Source organism: Schistocerca cancellata, chromosome 12, assembly GCF_023864275.1.
Source record: "Schistocerca cancellata isolate TAMUIC-IGC-003103 chromosome 12, iqSchCanc2.1, whole genome shotgun sequence".
NCBI lineage: Eukaryota > Metazoa > Arthropoda > Insecta > Orthoptera > Acrididae > Schistocerca > Schistocerca cancellata.
This window is the reverse complement of record NC_064637.1, coordinates 32,035,254-32,054,053: the sequence shown is the minus strand read 5'-3', so window position 1 is coordinate 32,054,053 and position 18,800 is coordinate 32,035,254. Positions and strand designations below refer to the sequence as shown.

The window sequence follows — 18,800 nt, the reverse complement described above, 5'->3', positions numbered from 1 at the left end:
CGTTTCTCAATGGCTTTTGGCTCATTGTCATTGATGCTTATTCCCGATTCCCATATGTGGTTCGCTGCTCCTCAACCACTTCAGAAGTTGCAATCCAGGCACTAGCAAAAATCTTTTCTGTGGAAGGTCTGCCAATCACCCTGGTCTCAGACAATGGACCGCAGTTTCTTTCGCAGACCTTCCAGGATTTTTGTAGGCGCTTCGGTATTCGGCACGTTTGCTCTCCCCCCCTTCCATCCACAATCGAATGGGGAAGCTGAGCGCATGGTGCACACCTTTAAGACGCAGATGAAAAAGTATGTGCACGAATTTCCTGCAGAGGAAGCATTGACGTTTTTCTTGACGGCATTCCGGACCACACCAATGGCAGACCGCAGCCCCGCAGAGCTCCTCCATGGGCGTCAACCTAGGACTCTGCTGCACCTCCTCCAGCCTGGTCCTCGCCAGTCTTCCCTGGCTTTCCACTGGGTATGTCAGTCTGGGCCCGTGGGTTTGGTCGCAATCCATGTTGGATACCGGCGGTGGTCCTGCACCGACATGGCCGCCGGCTCTATACCTTGCAGGTGGGGGACCGGGTGGTATGTCGTCACCAAAATCAGCTACGTCCACGTTCGGGCACCCACCCTCCGACCTCTCGGACACCGGCTTCCCCATTGCCGGCCCCTGTATTGGTTTCACAGGGGACGTTACCTCCTCTCCCCGCTATGACTCTGCCGCACTGTGATGGTTCTCAGCCTTGGCAGCCTCCAGTGGCTCCAGCACCGGCATCGCCATCATTCGAGCTGCCCCAGCGAGAGCCGGCCCCCCTAGCCGGCCCGGTGTCGCAGGGGGCTAGTTCCCCTGTGGTCGTCCCTTCCCCTTCGTCCCCGCCACTGGGTCTTGCCCCTCCTGAGGTGGAACAGGATCCAGAGTTCGACAGCTTGTCGCCCGTTCTGTCCCGGGCTCCGGTTGTGGGATGACGGGGGCCTCTTCGTGTGGGTCACTTCCAGCCGTATTCGAAGGTTCCGGCTCGAGGGTTGGCAGATTCCCTCGACTCCGGCCATCCCATGGATGTGGAGGTCATCGCTCCTGCCCGACGCTCCACCTTCCGACGCAGTGGATCACAGTGGCTTCACCCCCCGAAGGAGGAGGAGTGTAGTAGCCACCAGAAAGATCGCGGGAGGCGCACATTGGCACGGCGCGTCATGGACGGTAGTTGCCGCAAGTAGAGTCCCGTCCACCAGAGGGCACGTGAGAATTCGGACGCGCCCTCTGCCGGCGTAACAACAAGAACAACAACAACAACTCCGGCAGGACAGGCTGAGCGCAGTCAGTCAACATCGGGCATGCCTAGGACACAGTCCCGGTCTACACTAAGTGAAGTGCGACGTAACGTGAACTGTGTTACTACATACTAATTATTTATTTTCTGGCAAATGGACACACAATTTCAACAAGAAATTACTGGTTTCAAGCCAAAAGAAGGAAATAGTAGTGTTTGGGAGTGAACTAATATTTCTTTCATATGATCTGGAAACAGCCAGAACTTATAAGCGATTGTGCGCAAAAATAAATAATTTTTAAAAAGCATTTCAAAATCACTGACTTCTCCAGTATGAGCGAAGTATGGTTTTCTCAAAAAGAACATGGTTTGGAAGTCACAGAAATTGAATACTCACACCTAGGTGGACATGTTAGTACCACATGACTGTAAGCATAATTCAAGAAGAGAGGGTGAAGTGGTTACACAAACAGAAGTGTAATTAAGCTAAAGCCACAGACCTCAATAAGTACTGCACCAGATAGCTCAAGTGCTGTACTTCTGGAACAGACTTGGAAACATACGAGATGATAGTTCAGACAGATGATGATGATGATTATTATTATCTTATCAGTTTACTGTGACTAAATAGCCTGTTTATCAATCCATCATTCCTCAGGAATTCCAGGTAAAATTTTGATGTGAAATTAGAAAAATAAAATGGTCTGCTACAGGTTCGCTGACCTCTTTGTCGTTACTAAAACTTGTGGGACAGTGCTTTAAAGAAAGTAGAAGTGGCAGCAGTTTGAGAAAGATAAAAAGGGGGAAAAAAGATGACACGTGCTGCTGTGGAAACAGTCCCAGCTGGAGGCCATGGGGAAAAATATCTCTGTACCAAATTCATTTTGCTTAAAATGGGATGAGAAACTGAAGTCTTTTAAAAACTAGAGCATTTATTAGTTTTAACAGTTTTCTTTATAAAACTAAAAAATGTTCATAGTGTACGGCGGCAGAGCAAAAAACAGATGGAGACTCGCTGGTGCATACGTTACAGGCAATCCCTTAAGGCCACCTCTGGGAGTGACACAAGTGGCAAAGGGTGATAATGACTGCTTTGCCTCATAAAATGTAAGACTCACTCAGTGACTATACCATCGTTTGCATGTATCAGGGGTGGGGATGTATTTAAGTTTATGGCTCATCTCAAGATAGCCAAAGAGCAACACCCAATAACAATACAAACTATTGGCAAAAGGTTACCACAGTTCCACTGGGGTCAGTCCTCCCACTGTATAAGGAGTTTGTGGATCAGTAGCTGATACACAGTACACAAAATACGATTGCTTCTTACTGAGAGGCCTGGAGAAAAGGATACAATGCAGTAGTGGTCACCTCGATTGCCTTTACTTTGTTGAGGGTAGTCGCAACTGCCATTGTGTATTCCCGGTTTACAAAATTTGGTGCCTCAATTGTAACTGTAAGTCTGAATCAGGTACTTCAGGGTTTTTATCCTGTAGTTGTTTCTGCAGCCAAAATATCAGTAATTTTAATTCCCAGCATTCCCATGTAGCTTAATGTCCAAACGAATAGTAGGGTGTTCTGGTGCTGTAGAGATCAAATTAGATGTCTCAGATGTTCTTTGTTGTGGACCACAACAACTTCCTCTCCCAATGTCAACCTCTTCTATATGTGGTATCTGTTCTTTTGGGCACTCTAAAAGAACAGACACAATTTTTGATCCTGCAGCCACTATGAATCAACACACAGGAATTAAAGACATTTGCTGCCAGTGGGCATTGCATCAACATGGGAAGTTGAAATTTTTTGCCAGACCGGGAATCGGTATTTGAACCTGGGTCTCAGTTTACTATGCAGCGCTACACCATATGGACACAGTGGTAATAGCAACTGCATGGACTATCCTAGTGCACCACACACTGCAGATGTAGTGCCCATCGTACATTACCCTCATTACTTACAGCATCTGGCGATTCCCGTACAACATCAGTAGCGTGTGAATTTGAGAGTCGTGGGAGGTGTGCTCGGGTAGTCCACACCGTTGTGATGATCACTGCATCTGGGTAGTACAGCAATCAGTGCATCTGCCTAGGAAGCAGGAAACCCGGGTTCAAAATCCCATACGGCACAAATTTGCAACTTTCCCCATTGCTTTAAGCAATGCTCACAGGCAGCTAATGGCTTTATTCCTTTGTGTATTGCTAACTCCTCCATCTCAGAGCAGTATTTACACCCCATATCCTCAATTATTTGTTAAATACATGACAATCTCTCTGTCTCTCTCTCTCTCTCTCTCTCTCCCCACCTACAGCTTTTACCTTCTACGCGACTCTCTAGTTATTTCCTTATGTCTTTATATATATCCTACCAGCCTCTCCCTTTTAACAGTCACTGTTTTTCATGTATTACTTTTCTTGCCAATTCTGCAGAATGAATCAAGGATTTGTAAGGCCACATGTTAAAACCACTGCTGTCTCAGTGGGGAGAGAAGGCATCTTCAGAAACACAGCTCATTAGGCTGAAGAGGAATCAATTCCAGAATTGTACATACTCCTATAGTAAATGACTGCCCCTCAAATGATGAATGAAAGCTGAAATATTTAAAGCAGAGAACAACAGAGAGCAGGCTTACCTGAAACTGGAGCACCATGTACTGTCCATACCAACTTGCACATTGCTACAAGTTTTCAATAGTAGTATATTCTACAATTTTTCATGCCAGTTGCTTAAAATGGCGTACGGACTTCGTGAGCAGGAGTTCTTTCATCATAGATTTATATTTCTTATTAGTTAGGGGTAATTTACAAGGAAGTTAGGTTCCAAGTTTTCTTATCAGCAACAGGCTATAACCTATTTAGAGAATATAATGTGCATATTTCTTACTAACACATTGCTTTTAAAAAATAGTATGTTTTCATTAGCAACATAACAGTTCAGCTACAGGATGAATATACAACATTATCCAGACATTCAGTACTGAGTGTCAGGTAAAATAGAGCACATGTGCTTCCATTCATTTGCATTTATTTCTTGTAGCGAAATCACTGGTATATCACACTTAACACCAATCTTCCACGACTTATGGTATCATCATATCCACTGAACTGCTTCAATAGTGATGCACCTGAGACGCAATTATAGGTTACGCATTTGAGACGTGTCTTCAGTTTCTCAGGTGGCTAAGAAGCAGCAGCTTCAGCCAGAATCTTTTCAACAGCTTCTGCAAAACTGGGCACTACAGAATGTGGTGTTGGGTTTATAGTTGTCTCGTCTCCAGGGCGGTATTTTCCTGTCTGCACGAGGTAGCCACGAATACCAACTTGCTGGGCACCATCAATATCGTCCCGGACATCCTGTGGAGACAGAGCAACATATTTTTCTTATTAGTAAAGTATATGCTGCAGTGAAGGACTGTAACAAGTTAAAACTATTTTAACTAGATACCTCTGTAATTCATAACAGATCTAGTCTATTTATCCCTAGGTCACACAGCTGCAGTCAAAGGTGTTTCAGTGTTTCAGTAAAATCCGTGAGGCTGATATTAAGTCATCCTCTGTTACATCCATGGTTTACAGAGGGAAAGATCAGTAGATACATGCACTGGATGAATCTCAACGTGTGAAGTTCCTGGGAATCCAGGGGCATAATACATTGAGATATTACCAGTGCATGGATAAGTTAACCCAAAAACAGCTAAGTTCCGCTTACTTTACACTTACAAAGTTATCTCAATGTACTGAACTGCAGACAGAACAGTGAGCATTCTTTGCATATCCATTCACTCCTGTCAAGTGGTACAATGCAGCTAACATGAGTGTGGCTTCAGTTGCCTGAGACTGCAGCCATGCGTCTTAGAGTTGTTAGAATTGTGTTTGTTTAAGTGTGTGTGTGTGGGGGGGGGGGGGGGGGGGGGGGGTGTCTATTTTTGATAAAGGCCTTACTGACCAAAAGCTTTATTTGTGACAGTCTTTTTGTTGTGCTTATCTGCAACTCAGCATCTCCACTATATGGTGAGTAGCAACTTTCCTTTTCATAATTTTCCTACATTTCATCCTGGATTTCCCATTGTTTGATTAACACGAAAAAATATTTTTTCCACAGAAGCCTGGTAGTGAGGATATTGTGTAAAACTGATAACAAAACATCTTGCAGAATGGTATTTGCGTTTAATACCAAGAGTGAATTTACGATGAGTTGTGCAATTCACAACTAGAGGTATATATAATTTCCGTACAGACGGTGTGTTCCTTTCTAAGGTTCAGACAGGGATTTTATATACTGGTACACAGATGTACAACATATTACAGGTGACAGATATTGACAAACAAAGTAAAACAATACCTCAGGGCCACTACTTCTACAATTTATCTGAACATTTGGACTCAGGGATGCAACATCCCCACAACTATAATGTTTGCATTAAACAGATCTCGAATTTGACAGGATAAAGGGTGCACCAGAATTTCACCGATGAAATTTCAGATATTTTTCAGAGATATTTACTGAGTATTTTGATATAAGGGACATGTCAACTTCTGCAGATAGTATGTTTCCCTCTATTATATTCTGCAGATAGTAATGTATTGATAAATTATTTGGCTTATTTACTGTGCCACCCTACCATTGCATCTGATGAATCTGTGCACAGGCTATAAGGGGCAAGCAAAAAGTTTCTGTCCTGAGGCCATACAGTCCAGAATCAGTATGCCTATCAGACAAGATTGCCATGAGCACTGAGTCAATCATCTCACCAAAGCACCCCAATGAAGATACCCATTTGGTAAAACACCATGTTCTGTTATGTGAAGAAGTCCATAACTGCCCACTGCTTAACCTCGTCTGAGAGGAATCATTGACCCATCGAGGCCTTTTCTAAGAGATCAGAGGTGTGATAGTCACATGGAGAGTGGTCAGGATTATAGGGTGTGTGCTAGAGTGTTTCCCACTTGAATTGCCGTCACTTCTGTGTTATGACATTTGCAATATGAAGACGTGTTATCGTGAAGCAGCAGTACCCTTGTCCACAACAGTACAGACATGTTGCCTCATACATATTCTTCATTCTCCAATGAATGTCTGTGTGTTTGTTGTTCAGCAGCAGAGAAAAGAATAACACCACGCTGGTCCCATTTGGTAATAATTCCACCACAGTTCACACTTCTGCATTTACTGCATGCAGTCAGAAAAACATGAATACTACACTAATCCCTTGCCTACATGTCAGTAGTTATATAACCGTATCAGAGTCGTGCTACGTTGCATATACACTACACAAATGCTCTCAAATGGAAACTTTTTGATCACCTCTTCATCAGTAAATCTATTTGTACAAACGTGTATCACTGTAAATATACAACTAACACTGCTGGAAGAACAAATCTGAGGCAGAACAATATAGTACCAAAAATAAGCTCGATGGCAAAACATTAAGAGGACACTATTCTTGTCAATGACAAATACTGTTAGTAAATGAAACACATATGATTCCAAACAAAACTGTACAGCATACAACTGACATTTGTACTGCTGTGCAGATACTTTCAATGAAATATATCTACAAAGACTAATTGCAACAAGAAATCAAACAAAATGCCATTATTCTGTAAAAAGTGCCAGTAGCTCATGCCAAAACATCAGAAAATATCCATGAGTAACCTCCAAAATTTAGTTAGGGGAGTTCAGGTTCGGCCCATAGCTGACAGTGTTCTGTATAGAGGTATGGAAATGCTTAGACACAGACAATGACTGAGTTCATAAGAGCAGGAGAAATTGCTTTTTTCAAACTAGCTGTTTTCCTCCCAATATACATACACTCAGACAAAATATTAGGTCGTACACATGTCCATACCATTTTTCCATACATTTAATAAACATAACAGAGACTATAGTCATCAACAATATATTCTCCTTCACTATTTACAACACTCTGCCAACAGTAGGGTAAGTTTTCAATTCCACATCTATAGAAATCAGATACTTTTGAGGCAAAGAATTCTGTTCGGAGCACATTTGCATCTGGAAAGGATGTTCCTTGAAGGTTCTTCGACTGAGAGCAAAAAAGATAAAAATCTAAGGGCACAAGATCAGCTGAATAAGGTGGGTGTGGAATGACTTCCCACCCCAACTCCCATACAATACTTTTTGTTAGACTAGCAGAATGTGGATGGGTGTTATCATGGAGTAACATCACTTCACGTAGTCTCCCTGGTCGTCGTTCTTGGGTTGCGTGTCCAAGACATCTCCGTTGTTGACAATAAATGTGAGCAGTGATGGTTACACCTCGGGGACGCAATTTGTAGTACACCACACCGCCGCTGTTTCACCAGTGCATAACACTATCTTTTGTGGCAGCTCTTTGTATAGGGAGTTGCTGTTGCACTTGGGCTCTACTATTCCTTTCTTGATACGGATACAGGATAAGAATGGTCTGGTTTTGTTCACGAGCCAATTGATAATGACAAAGCAGAGATGCACATATGGCCACCCATTGATTTCTGTGATTTTGGTTTAGAGCATGCGCTACCCGTGCACCCAAGTTTTGAGCCTTCCCCACTGTGTGCAAATGTCACACGATGACGGAATGGTCACAGTTCTGATGTGGATCACTGTGGATTAATGCGTTTAGTCGATCTTCAGTGAACCCCAATGTCCTTCCTGAAAGTGGATACTCACTAACGTAAAAACAATCCTCCTTAAAACATTTTCTTGCCATGCTCTACACAATGGCATTATCCCCATGCATGATGCAAGTGTTTCTGGCTGCTTCCACTGCTGTCACCCCTCTACTGAACTCAAACAGAAGAATATGCTGGAAATGTTCCGATTTCTCCACTTGGCACTCCATTTTCTAGCATCCACAGTTCCATCCATTATCTCCAAATGATGAAATGACAATATGTGAACTCAAATAGCAACGGTGAACTACAAATAAAAAAATTACAATCAATAAATAAATCCACAGGAACAGGAATACCAACATGTAAAACAAAAACGCTATGAACTTATGGACCAATCTAATATTATGAACACTATCACGAGGCCGAACAGTGCCTGGTGGCGTTGCGGGAATGTGACACGGTAAGGAAAGGATACAAGTGGAGCAGTGATGAATGGAGTATAATTCTAGCACTGATACAGGCCGCAAATGGGGAAAGCCACTGACATAACCCACTTTCACAAAGTGCAGATCAAAAAGGCCAGAAACCTGGGGAGGAGCATCCAAAAAGTGGAACAACTGGCCAGCTGTTTGCACGCTACTACAGAAAGTGATTGAAAGAGGGCGAAACTCCGAAAAAGGCAACAACGCGTCGGATGGCAAGTTTCATCACAGAATGTGGAGGTTGGAGGTTTGCTAACTCTGTAAAGCAGGCTACGCAGTGATCTGTGGTAATCTGACAGTAGAGTACAATGGTTGAGCAGGGATAAGTATTCCAGAGCGTGTCATTCACTGCACACTGTTGAACGGGAGTTCTGCAACAGATGATCGCTACGTGTTCCCACACTGATCTGACAACATTGCCAGTCATGATTTCAGTGGCCACAGGATCACTGTGATCGGACACTAGATCGATGGAAATGTATTCCCTCATCAGAAAAACCATGTTTCTCATTACACTGGATCGACTGTCGTGTCCAGGTACGTCACCATCCAGGCGAATGGCCACTTGAAACATGTACTGCGCAGTGGATGCGTGCCGGTGGAAGCAGTACTATGTTATGGGGTCCCCTCTGCTTCCACGGGACTTGGGGTAGTAATTGAAGGCACCATGACAACTGCAGACTATGTGAACATTATTGTGGACCACCTGCATCCCTTCGTGCTTGATGTTTACCCAACAGTCTTGGCATATCTGTCCGTGTCACAAAGACAGAATCATTCTACACTGACTTGAGGTGACTCATAGGGATCTCACACTGAAGTCTTGGCTACTAGATTTGCTCGATCTGGAACCAATGGATCACATCTGTGATGCTATCGGGCACCAGCTCTGTCAACACGAACCACCAACCAGCCCATAGTTTACAGGAATTGGTGACACACATAGGCATCTGGTGCCAAATACCTCTGTAAACCTACCGAGGAGTTTCTGAAACTAAACCACAGAGAAATGCTGTTGTATTGCATTCCAAAGGTGGACCGATATGTTATTAAGCAGGTGGTAATAATGTTGTGGCTGATTAGTATAGATAAAGAAATCAAAAGTAATACTTATAAATATCTCTGTAAGCAGATTAGGCAGTAATAACGATTTGTCATCAGCAAAGTTTAATGAAGTTGGCTATAGCGAATGCTTCTGCTTGACAATCTTTAATTTGAACTGTCTCACATCTCTGAAGGGGCTTCTGTACGATGGGATTTATGGAACGAAATGAGGGAATGACTGAATTCTCCGAGGGGTACGAGCACCGTGGCATTGTGGTATTGCAAAGATATGAAGAAGAGAATATGCAGATTCGAAGCTTCAATGTGGTGCACCAAATAGCAGATCTGGGCTTTACTGTGGAGTATAATCTGTTACGTTTGCCGCAAACTACAAAGTGTGCACATCGACCCGAGGGTGTTGACACGGAAGTCCTGAAGTGTACTTTGAAATACCGTATGTTGGGTTTGGACCAAATAGTAAGGCGATGGTGTGTGCCCACTAGGGGCAGTGCAATCATATGTGCATTCAAAAACTGGTAAATGATAAACCAGGATACATCTCAAAAGTTGTACAGGAATTGATTGCATAGCACACATGTCACAACTGAACTATTGTAATTATCCACCACAGTGTAAGTGTTAATAGTGAATGACTGTGCACATTCCTAAAGAGAAAAGTTTGTCACTTGAAGCAGAAAATCACAAACCTTAAAACAGACTAGTCCACTGCTTGTGCTGACACAAATATACACTAAGGCACAGTGTAAGAAAAAACTGGACACGTGCAAGTAGGAATTGTGCTCTAAGAGTTCCTGCACACTTATGTTTATGGGTAAATCATCTATAGGTTATGATGATTAAGTATGTGAGTATCAAAATGTGTGACATAAATGGCCATATCTTTTCACTGTATTGGCTAAGGGCCTGCAGAGCTCAGTATTTAACATAAATTGCAATTCGATACCTCTACCACTTCCCCAAAAGTGGTCACAACAGACACATGAAAAGGAGTGACTTCATAAAGGTTCTTTTTTTACCAACTGAGGTGCAAGACCCTAAAGATTTATTTTATTTAATTTACACATCAAGTTCCGTAGGACTAAACTGAGGAGCAAATCTCCAAAGTCATGGAACGTGTCAATACATGAAATTACAACATAAAAGTAATAACAGATAAAAATAAAATGTTTATGAACCCAGAAAAAAGTCAAGCCATAAGTTCAAGTAAACACAATCAGCAATACAATAAGAATCAGCTTAATTTTTCAAAGAACTCCTCGACAGAACAGGAGTGACCCGTGAGGAAACCCTTCAGTTTCAATGTGAAAGCATGTTGATTACTGCTAAGATTTTTAAATTCTGGTGGTAGCTTATTGAAAATGGATGCAGCAGTATACTACACACCTTCCTGCACAAGAGTTAAGGAAGTTCGATCCAAATGTAGGTTTGATTTCTGCCAAGTATTAACTACTGAGTGAAAGTTGCTTATTCTTGAGAATAAGCTAATATTGTTAATACAAAATGACAATATGCCAATGTCAAAATACCCAGAAAATGAAAATAAGCAAAGATCACTCACTTCAAATAGTGGAAATGGTAGCATTAAATCTTTGAACAAGATCCTGAATGTGGGCTTTCCACGACAGTTTACCATCTATCTGAACACCTAGAAATTTGAACTGTTCAGTTTCACTAATCATATTCCCATTCTATGAAATAAAAATGTCAAGTTTTGTTGAATTGTGTGTCAGAAACTGTAAAAACTGAGTCTTACTGTGATTTAGTGTTAGTTTATTTTCTGCAAGCCATGAACTTATGTCATGAACTGCACTATTTGAAACTGAGCCAATGTTGCACACAACATCCTTTACTATGAAGCTAGTGTCTTCAGCAAACAGAATTATTTTAGAGTTACCCATAATACTAGAGGACATATCATTTATACAAATAAGGAACAGGAGTGGCCCCAACACTGATCCCTGGGGCACGCCCATTGGACCTTACCCCACTCAGACCCCACATCACAGCCCTTCTCAACACTGTGAATAATGACCTTTTGCTGCCTGTTGCTAAAGTAAGAGTTGGACCAATTGTGAGCTACTCCCCGTATTCCATAATAGTCCAACTTCTGGTGTAATGTTTTGTGATCAACATAATCAAACACTTTAGTTAAATCAAAAAATATGCCTAGCATTCGCAGCCTTTTGTTTAGCCCATCCAATACCTCAAAGAGAATAGAGAATACAGCATTTTCAGCTGTTAAACGACTTTTAATGCCAATCTGTGTGTTTGATAGAAAATTATGTGATATAGAATGATCAATTATCCTTACACACATAGTCTTTTCAATAACTTTAGCAAACATGTTGGCATAGAAATAGCTCTAAAATTGTCTACATTATCCCTTTCTCCCTTTTTATAAAGCAGATTTACTACTGAGTACTTTAATCGTTCAGGAAACTGACCATTCCTACGGGAAAAATTACAAATATGGCTAAATACAGGGCTAACATATGCAGTGCAGTACTTTAATATTCTGCTAGGCACTCCATCATATCCATGAGAGTCTTTAGTCTTCAGTGATTTAGTTATTGACTCTATCTCCCTCTTGTCTGTATCACAGAGGTGTATTTCAGACATCAATCTCGGAAAGTTATTTGCCAAGATTCCCTATAGAAACTAAATTTTTATTTAATTCATCAGAAATGCTCAGAAAATGATTGTTAAATACTGTACATATATCTGATTTAGCAGTAACAGAAATATTTTTACTATGAACTGACTTTATATCGTCGACCTTCGGCTGCTGACCAGACACTTCCTTCACAACTAACCATATGGTTTTAATTTTATCCTGTGAATTAGCTATTCTATTTGCATACCACATGCCTTCTTAGTAATATTTTTAAGCACCTTATAGTAATGTTTGTAATGGGCTACTGTAGCTTGATTGCAACTACTTCTAACATTTTGATATAATTCCCACTTTGTTCTACCTGATATCCTTATCCCATAAGTCAGCCCCTCGGGCTGCCTTTTACTGCTAATACCCCGTTTAGAACTTTCTAATGCAGGGTGTATACGGGGACAAGGGAAAAAAATTCCCGGATATCCCGTTGAAAAAATATGCTTTTTCCCGGGCGAAAATACACTTTTTCCGTGCTAAGTGACAGTAGGATTTTTGTAAATTTTTCCTCGGACTTGTAAAACTTATCAATTCTTTGAATGGTTAACGTTTTATACATTCGCGTAGAACTTCTCGGGGAAAAAAAAGATGGGGGAGAGAAATTTTGGAAAGACTTAATGAAAAAAGGGAGAAGTTTTGGAAAGACCTTCGATTTGCAGCAACATACGCTGCATATTTTTGTATTACGAAAGTATAAATTTGAATTGCACCAAACACAGCGCGTTAGTTTCCCGAGCGTTGAAACCGAGGTTGTGATGTCCTTTCGTAAGCCAATCATACAGTATCTCATGCCACATGATCTCATCAACCGATGACAGCAGATATTCACAGCATAAGACACGTGTTATAGTCAGCCAATAGCAAGATCACTGGTTACGTAGCGCGAACACACAAAGAGAAAAAGTTAACGATTTATATTAATGTACATAGGATAGCTACAAGAAAAGCTAAGCTTTCACATGTAATATTGATCTTTTTTGCGTGTGTTATACTTTAAGATTAATCACACAAATGTGCCATAAATTTAAAATTATGACAAAGGTCTGAGCTCGAAATTCTTGTAAGTGGCTGGTCCTCAAACTGCTTGATTTTAAACGCTCTGTGATTTAGAAATCCATCCCACTTTCTCACACGTAATATAATTCATCTTGCATCAAAAGAAATTTACTTTGAAAGTAACGCTTTTTGAACCACCTTTCGCAATACTATCTGGAGACTGTTAGAAATAGGTTCAACTTACCAGTTGCCAGAGAGTGCCAGAAAACAGGCATTATTGCGCTCGAGCATTTGCTGCGGTGTAGGAAGCCCACATGTAAATATGTATAAAGCACTAAGAGAGCTTACATTACGATATAAAAGAAACAGGGCATCAGAGGATACTCCCAAAAGCATCAGAATTTCGTAAACCATGCTAAAATGCATAATTCTGCTTGAAGTGCACATTGGTTTTTTCCAGATTCACAATGAAGTAGGTCTCATCTGATATTAAGTTTTTCAGTGTGGTTTTTGGGGTGTAAATTTTCTTGGCGTACCAGTACTTTACGATCTCATTTTTGTTTCTTTATTACGGCATAATGCCACACATGGCAGAAGATGATAACGTGCACCTGAAATTCAGTGAATAGTTGGAACTAACCAATACTGTGGAATGAAGCACTTCGTTTCAAATAAAATGATTAATAAAGCCAAATTTCTTTAGCAAACTTGCAAAAATAACTTCATTGTTCTGCAAGGCGATTAATGCTTGACTGCTAGTAACTTGGAAATAAAATAAAATCAGAAAACTGAAACTAAACATATATTTTTGCCCTCCGTAATTATGTGAATGTAACTTGATAGAAATCTGTTTTGTTTTCATTTGATGTGGGAGCTGTAAACGAAGAGAAGCAGCGAAGTCACTTAACGTAAACACGGGTCACGTGGAGACTAATCGCCTCCACCCTACAACTCAGACAACTCTGAGCATGAGCGAATCTGGCAGCTAGGGCATGCAAGAAAAATTTTTTTCGTTCGCATCTGGCTGCTTGCTGCTAATGCCTATACAGCTAACAGCCACACTTCAAGTAGTGGGAGGTGGAGAAGGTACTGCTCATACGCGGGTCAACTGCGCATGGGCATCAGCCCGCTGGCGACTGGTCAAGCGAACCTAATGTGAACAGTTGTGATGTCACGCTCATAGCAAGCAGTTTATTGTTACGAAGAATTACATAGTCTTCGCCCTACGGCCTTTGACATAGTTTTGCTACTTGCAGACGCTTGTGCGTGCACGGTGTTTTGTAGTAAATTGCGCATTTCCTTTGCCACTAAAGTTTTATTTTTCTTCTCTTGTTTATATTTTATTGCTGCAGTATCATTTTCCAGTAGCAGGATATAGTAACATACTTTGCTAGAGAGTCAATTCTTATCAGTCAAAATTACAAAAATTTAACTGAAAGCTAAAACAATGAAAAATTCCAGGAATCCCGAAAAATTTCTGGGTTTTTCCCGGTTATCTCCCGGATGAAAAAATTCCCGGGTTTTTCCCGGATTTCCCGCTTGTCCCGGGTCGTATACACCCTGTAATGGTAAGCAACTCTCAAAGAGCATTAGAAATGTGTTAAGGAAAGCATTATATTTGTCATCTATGTTATCAACACTATAAATATCCTGCCACTCTTGTTCACTAATGGGATTCAAAAAACTCTCTATTGCTGTTGGATTAACTTTCCTAAATAGTTTGTAATTATATGTGACATTTGTTTGAGTACAAAAGCCTTTTTTGTGTTAAGATTTGTGCACCATTTTACTAACAGAATTTGAGTGGTAGCGAGGTAACATCACTGCTTGATCTCTTGTGAACAGAATGCATTTCCCTACCTTATCTCAGTTAATATGACAACAATTCATTCAACAACAGGGAATTACATGTAAAACAAACAAACACACACACACACACACACACACACACACACACACACACACACACACATTTTCATTATGTTTACAGTTCAAACAAGTAATCAAATACAAAAACACTGTGTAATGTCATAAAAATTAGCTATACGCAAGTGGTAACAGTCCCACAGTTAAGTATAACTGATTAAGGCTTACTACTCAACAGTCATAAAGAAATAATTATGGAGTATGCTTCTCATATTAAGTTACATGTAAGTGGGAAGATACTTGTGCGAACTGTATTTATTCTTTTGCACGGAATGCTGGACTGTGACGAAAAGCAACATGTGACTTGGGTCTGCCAAGTATGGTGTGTAACATCCCAAGTTTTGCAATGCAACAGGCACACGTTGTCACCTAAGTATGTTCAGAAGGGCAGCAGCAGCTGCCACACAGCAAATGCAAACCAGCCAACTGTTAATGAAAATTATAATGTAAAGGAGTGTGTGTCAAGATGAAATCACAGGAACTTGATGAGCCAGTGTCATACAATTGTATTCTTTACTGCTGTAAAATTGTTGTTCTTGAATTGAAGTTTTGACTATTTTAGCAATGTTTAAGGGGAAAAAATCCTTTACTAACTTTGGAAAAAAAAAAGAAAATAGAGGAAAAAAAAAGACAAAAGCAACAGGACGGGATGAACTGAAAGCTGTTGACCAACCTGTTACACGGAAATTAGTCAGCTTCCTTATTAGGGTTTAACTGTATCTTACATGCAGTAATTTTTTAGGAAGACTGCACTCATCCAGTCAATGTTTAACTTAAACTATAAGCATTAAGGCCAATCCCTTTTAAATGGATGGTGTAAAGCAGATCTTACTGTGTATTTAAGGCATTAATTGATGGTGGTTGTCATTGTGTTCTTCAGTTTGAAGATTACTTTGCTCGGCTCTCCACCCTAGTCTGTCCTGCACAAACTTTGCATCCTCCATCCATTTCAACTTGCTTGCAGTAATCATCGCTTGTTGGCTTCCCTCTACAATTTTACTCTCCTGATCCACTTCTCTCTATTATCCAACTGACAATTCCTTCATGTCTCAGGATGTGTAATATCAACTGATCCTTTTTTTTCAGTCAAGTTCTAATTAAATTTCTTTTCTCACTAATTTGATCAGTACCTCTTCCTTAATTAACCAAACTACCTAGTCAAATCTTCTGTAACATTAAATTTCAAAAGCTATTTTCTTCTTGCCTGAACTCTTCATCATGTATGTTTCACATTTGTACAAGGCTATGTCCCAGATAAATACCCTCATAAAATACTTAAATTTATATAGTATGTTGAAACATTTCTTTCCTCAGGAACACTTTTTTTCTGTTCACAGTCTGCTTTGTATACTGTTTACTTCTGCTGTTGGTTATTTCACTGTCTTAACAGCAAAAATCATGTACTGTTTTTAGTGTGTCATTTACTAATCTAATTCCCTCAGCATCGCGTCCTTAATTTGACTACACTCCGTTGCTCTCGCTTTACGTTTTTGTTCACGTTTGTCTTGGAACCTCTTTCCAAGATGAAATGTATAATCCTTGACCAACAGCTGATATTCTGATATTGTTTTATTATGCAACCAGTTACAACATTCAGTCATGTCACATTCGGGCTCATTGCATGAATTTAGATTTTATTCACCTTTGAACATTTTACATGTCATTGGTGTAATTATTTACATATAAAGCTAAGAGACACAAAGAACATAAAAATTTCATGACATTTACATCAGTGATGCACCGTTACATACAGGGTTATTACAAATGATTGAAGCGATTTCACAGCTCTACAACAACTTTTATTATTTGATATATTTTCACAATGCTTTGCACACACATACAAAAACTCAAAAAGTTTTTTTAGGCATTCACAAATGTTCGATATGTGCCCCTTTAGTGATCCGGCAGGCATCAAGCCGATAGTCAAGTTCCTCCCACACCCGGCGCAGCATGTCCCCATCAATGAGTTCGAAAGCATCGCTTATGCGAGCTCGCAGTTCTGGCACTTTTCTTGGTAGAGGAGGTTTAAACACTGAATCTTTCACATAACCCCACAGAAAGAAATCGCATGGGGTTAAGTCGGGAGAGCGTGGAGGCCATGACATGAATTGCTGATCATGATCTCCACCACGACCGATCCATCGGTTTTCCAATCTCCTGTTTAAGAAATGCCGAACATCATGATGGAAGTGCGGTGGAGCAGCATCCTGTTGAAAGATGAAGTCGGCGCTGTCGGTCTCCAGTTCTGGCATGAGCCAATTTTCCGCGGGCTATGTGTGAAACTTGCCCGCATGCGTTCAACCGTTTCTTCGCTCACTGCAGGCCGACCCGTTGATTTCCCCTTACAGAGGCATCCAGAAGCTTTAAACTGTGCATACCATCGCCGAATGGAGTTAGCAGTTGGTGGATCTTTGTTGAACTTCGTCCTGAAATGTCGTTGCACTGTTGTGACTGACTGATGTGAGTGCATTTCAAGCACGACATACGCTTTCTCGGCTCCTAACGCCATTTCGTCTCACTGCGCTCTCGAGCGCTCTGACGGCAGAAACCTGACGTGCGGCTTCAGCCGAACAAAACTTTATGAGTTTTTCTACGTATCTGTAGTGTGCCGTGATCATATGTCAATGAATGGAGCTACGGTGAATTTATGAAATCGCTTCAATCATTTGTAATAGCCCTGTATAATGTGAAAATTACATACATAGGAAACTTTCAACCAGTGATTTATTACAAATTAGTATGACAGTAGTCAGAACTTTGTGTCACTTAAAGTTGATTCCTCACACTCTTTAATGGAGTAGTATGCTTCCTTCCTAAATAACTCTGCTAGAACAGCGTGAAATGTACTATAGAGAACAGAATGGGAAGCTTTTGGGAGTCTGTTGAAAGTCTGGGGCCTAGATATTTGTGAACCTTAGCTAGCCTACTGTAGTGTATATCAACTGATTATACAGTAGTTGTATTGTGTTCATGTGTAGACATCCGAAGGTTAAAATGACAGCAAGTACCACCCATCCACATACAAGACAAGGTACCTATATTCGTATCTGGTTCAGTACTTATCCAAACTTCAAGAGCACGTGTGTTCTTCACGCATGTGACAGCAATTGATATATCACACGTGTGAAGATCACACATGCTCTTAAAGTTCAGATGTCTAAAGAACCAGAGGTGATCACTGGTGCCTCGTCTTATATACAGGGCTATTACAAATGATGGAAGCGATTTCATAAATTCACTGTAGCTCCATTCATTGACATATGGTCACGACACACTACAGATACATAGAAAAACTCATAAAGTTTTGTTCGGCTGAAGCCGCACTTCAGGTTTCTGCCGCCAATGCGCTCGAGAGCGCGGTGAGACGAAATGGCGACAGGAGCCGAGAAAGCGTATGTCGTGCGTGAAATGCACTCACATCAGTCAGTCATAACAGTGCAACGACACTTCAGGATGAAGTTCAACAAAGATCCACCAACTGCTAACTCCATTCGGCGATGGTATGCGCAGTTTAAAGCTTCTGGATGCCTCTGTAAGGGGAAATCAACGAACGGGTTGGCCTGCAGTGAGCGAAGAAACGGTTGAACGCGTGCGGGCAAGTTTTACGCGTAGCCCGCGGAAGTCGACGAATAAAGCAAGCAGGGAGCTAAACGTACCACAGCAGACGGTTTGGAAAATCTTGCGGATAAGGCTAAAGCAGAAGCCTTACTGTTTACAATTGCTACAAGCCCTGACACCCGATGACAAAGTCAAACGCTTTGAATTTTCGGCGCGGTTGCAACAGCTCATGG

At 41.1% G+C, this 18,800-nt stretch overlaps 1 protein-coding gene across 2 annotated transcripts in view; it reads right to left on the bottom strand.

The window, feature by feature from the left end:
- Positions 1-4,016: 4,016 nt before the first annotated feature.
- Positions 4,017-18,800, bottom strand: part of LOC126109760 (haloacid dehalogenase-like hydrolase domain-containing protein 2) — a 49,950-nt gene continuing 35,166 nt past the window's right edge. For both annotated transcript variants that reach the window (XM_049914812.1, XM_049914811.1), the window contains one exon: positions 4,017-4,611. In XM_049914812.1, the coding sequence (XP_049770769.1) occupies positions 4,438-4,611 (174 nt within the window). In that variant the 3' untranslated portion in view covers positions 4,017-4,437. The remainder of the gene's footprint in view (positions 4,612-18,800) is intronic.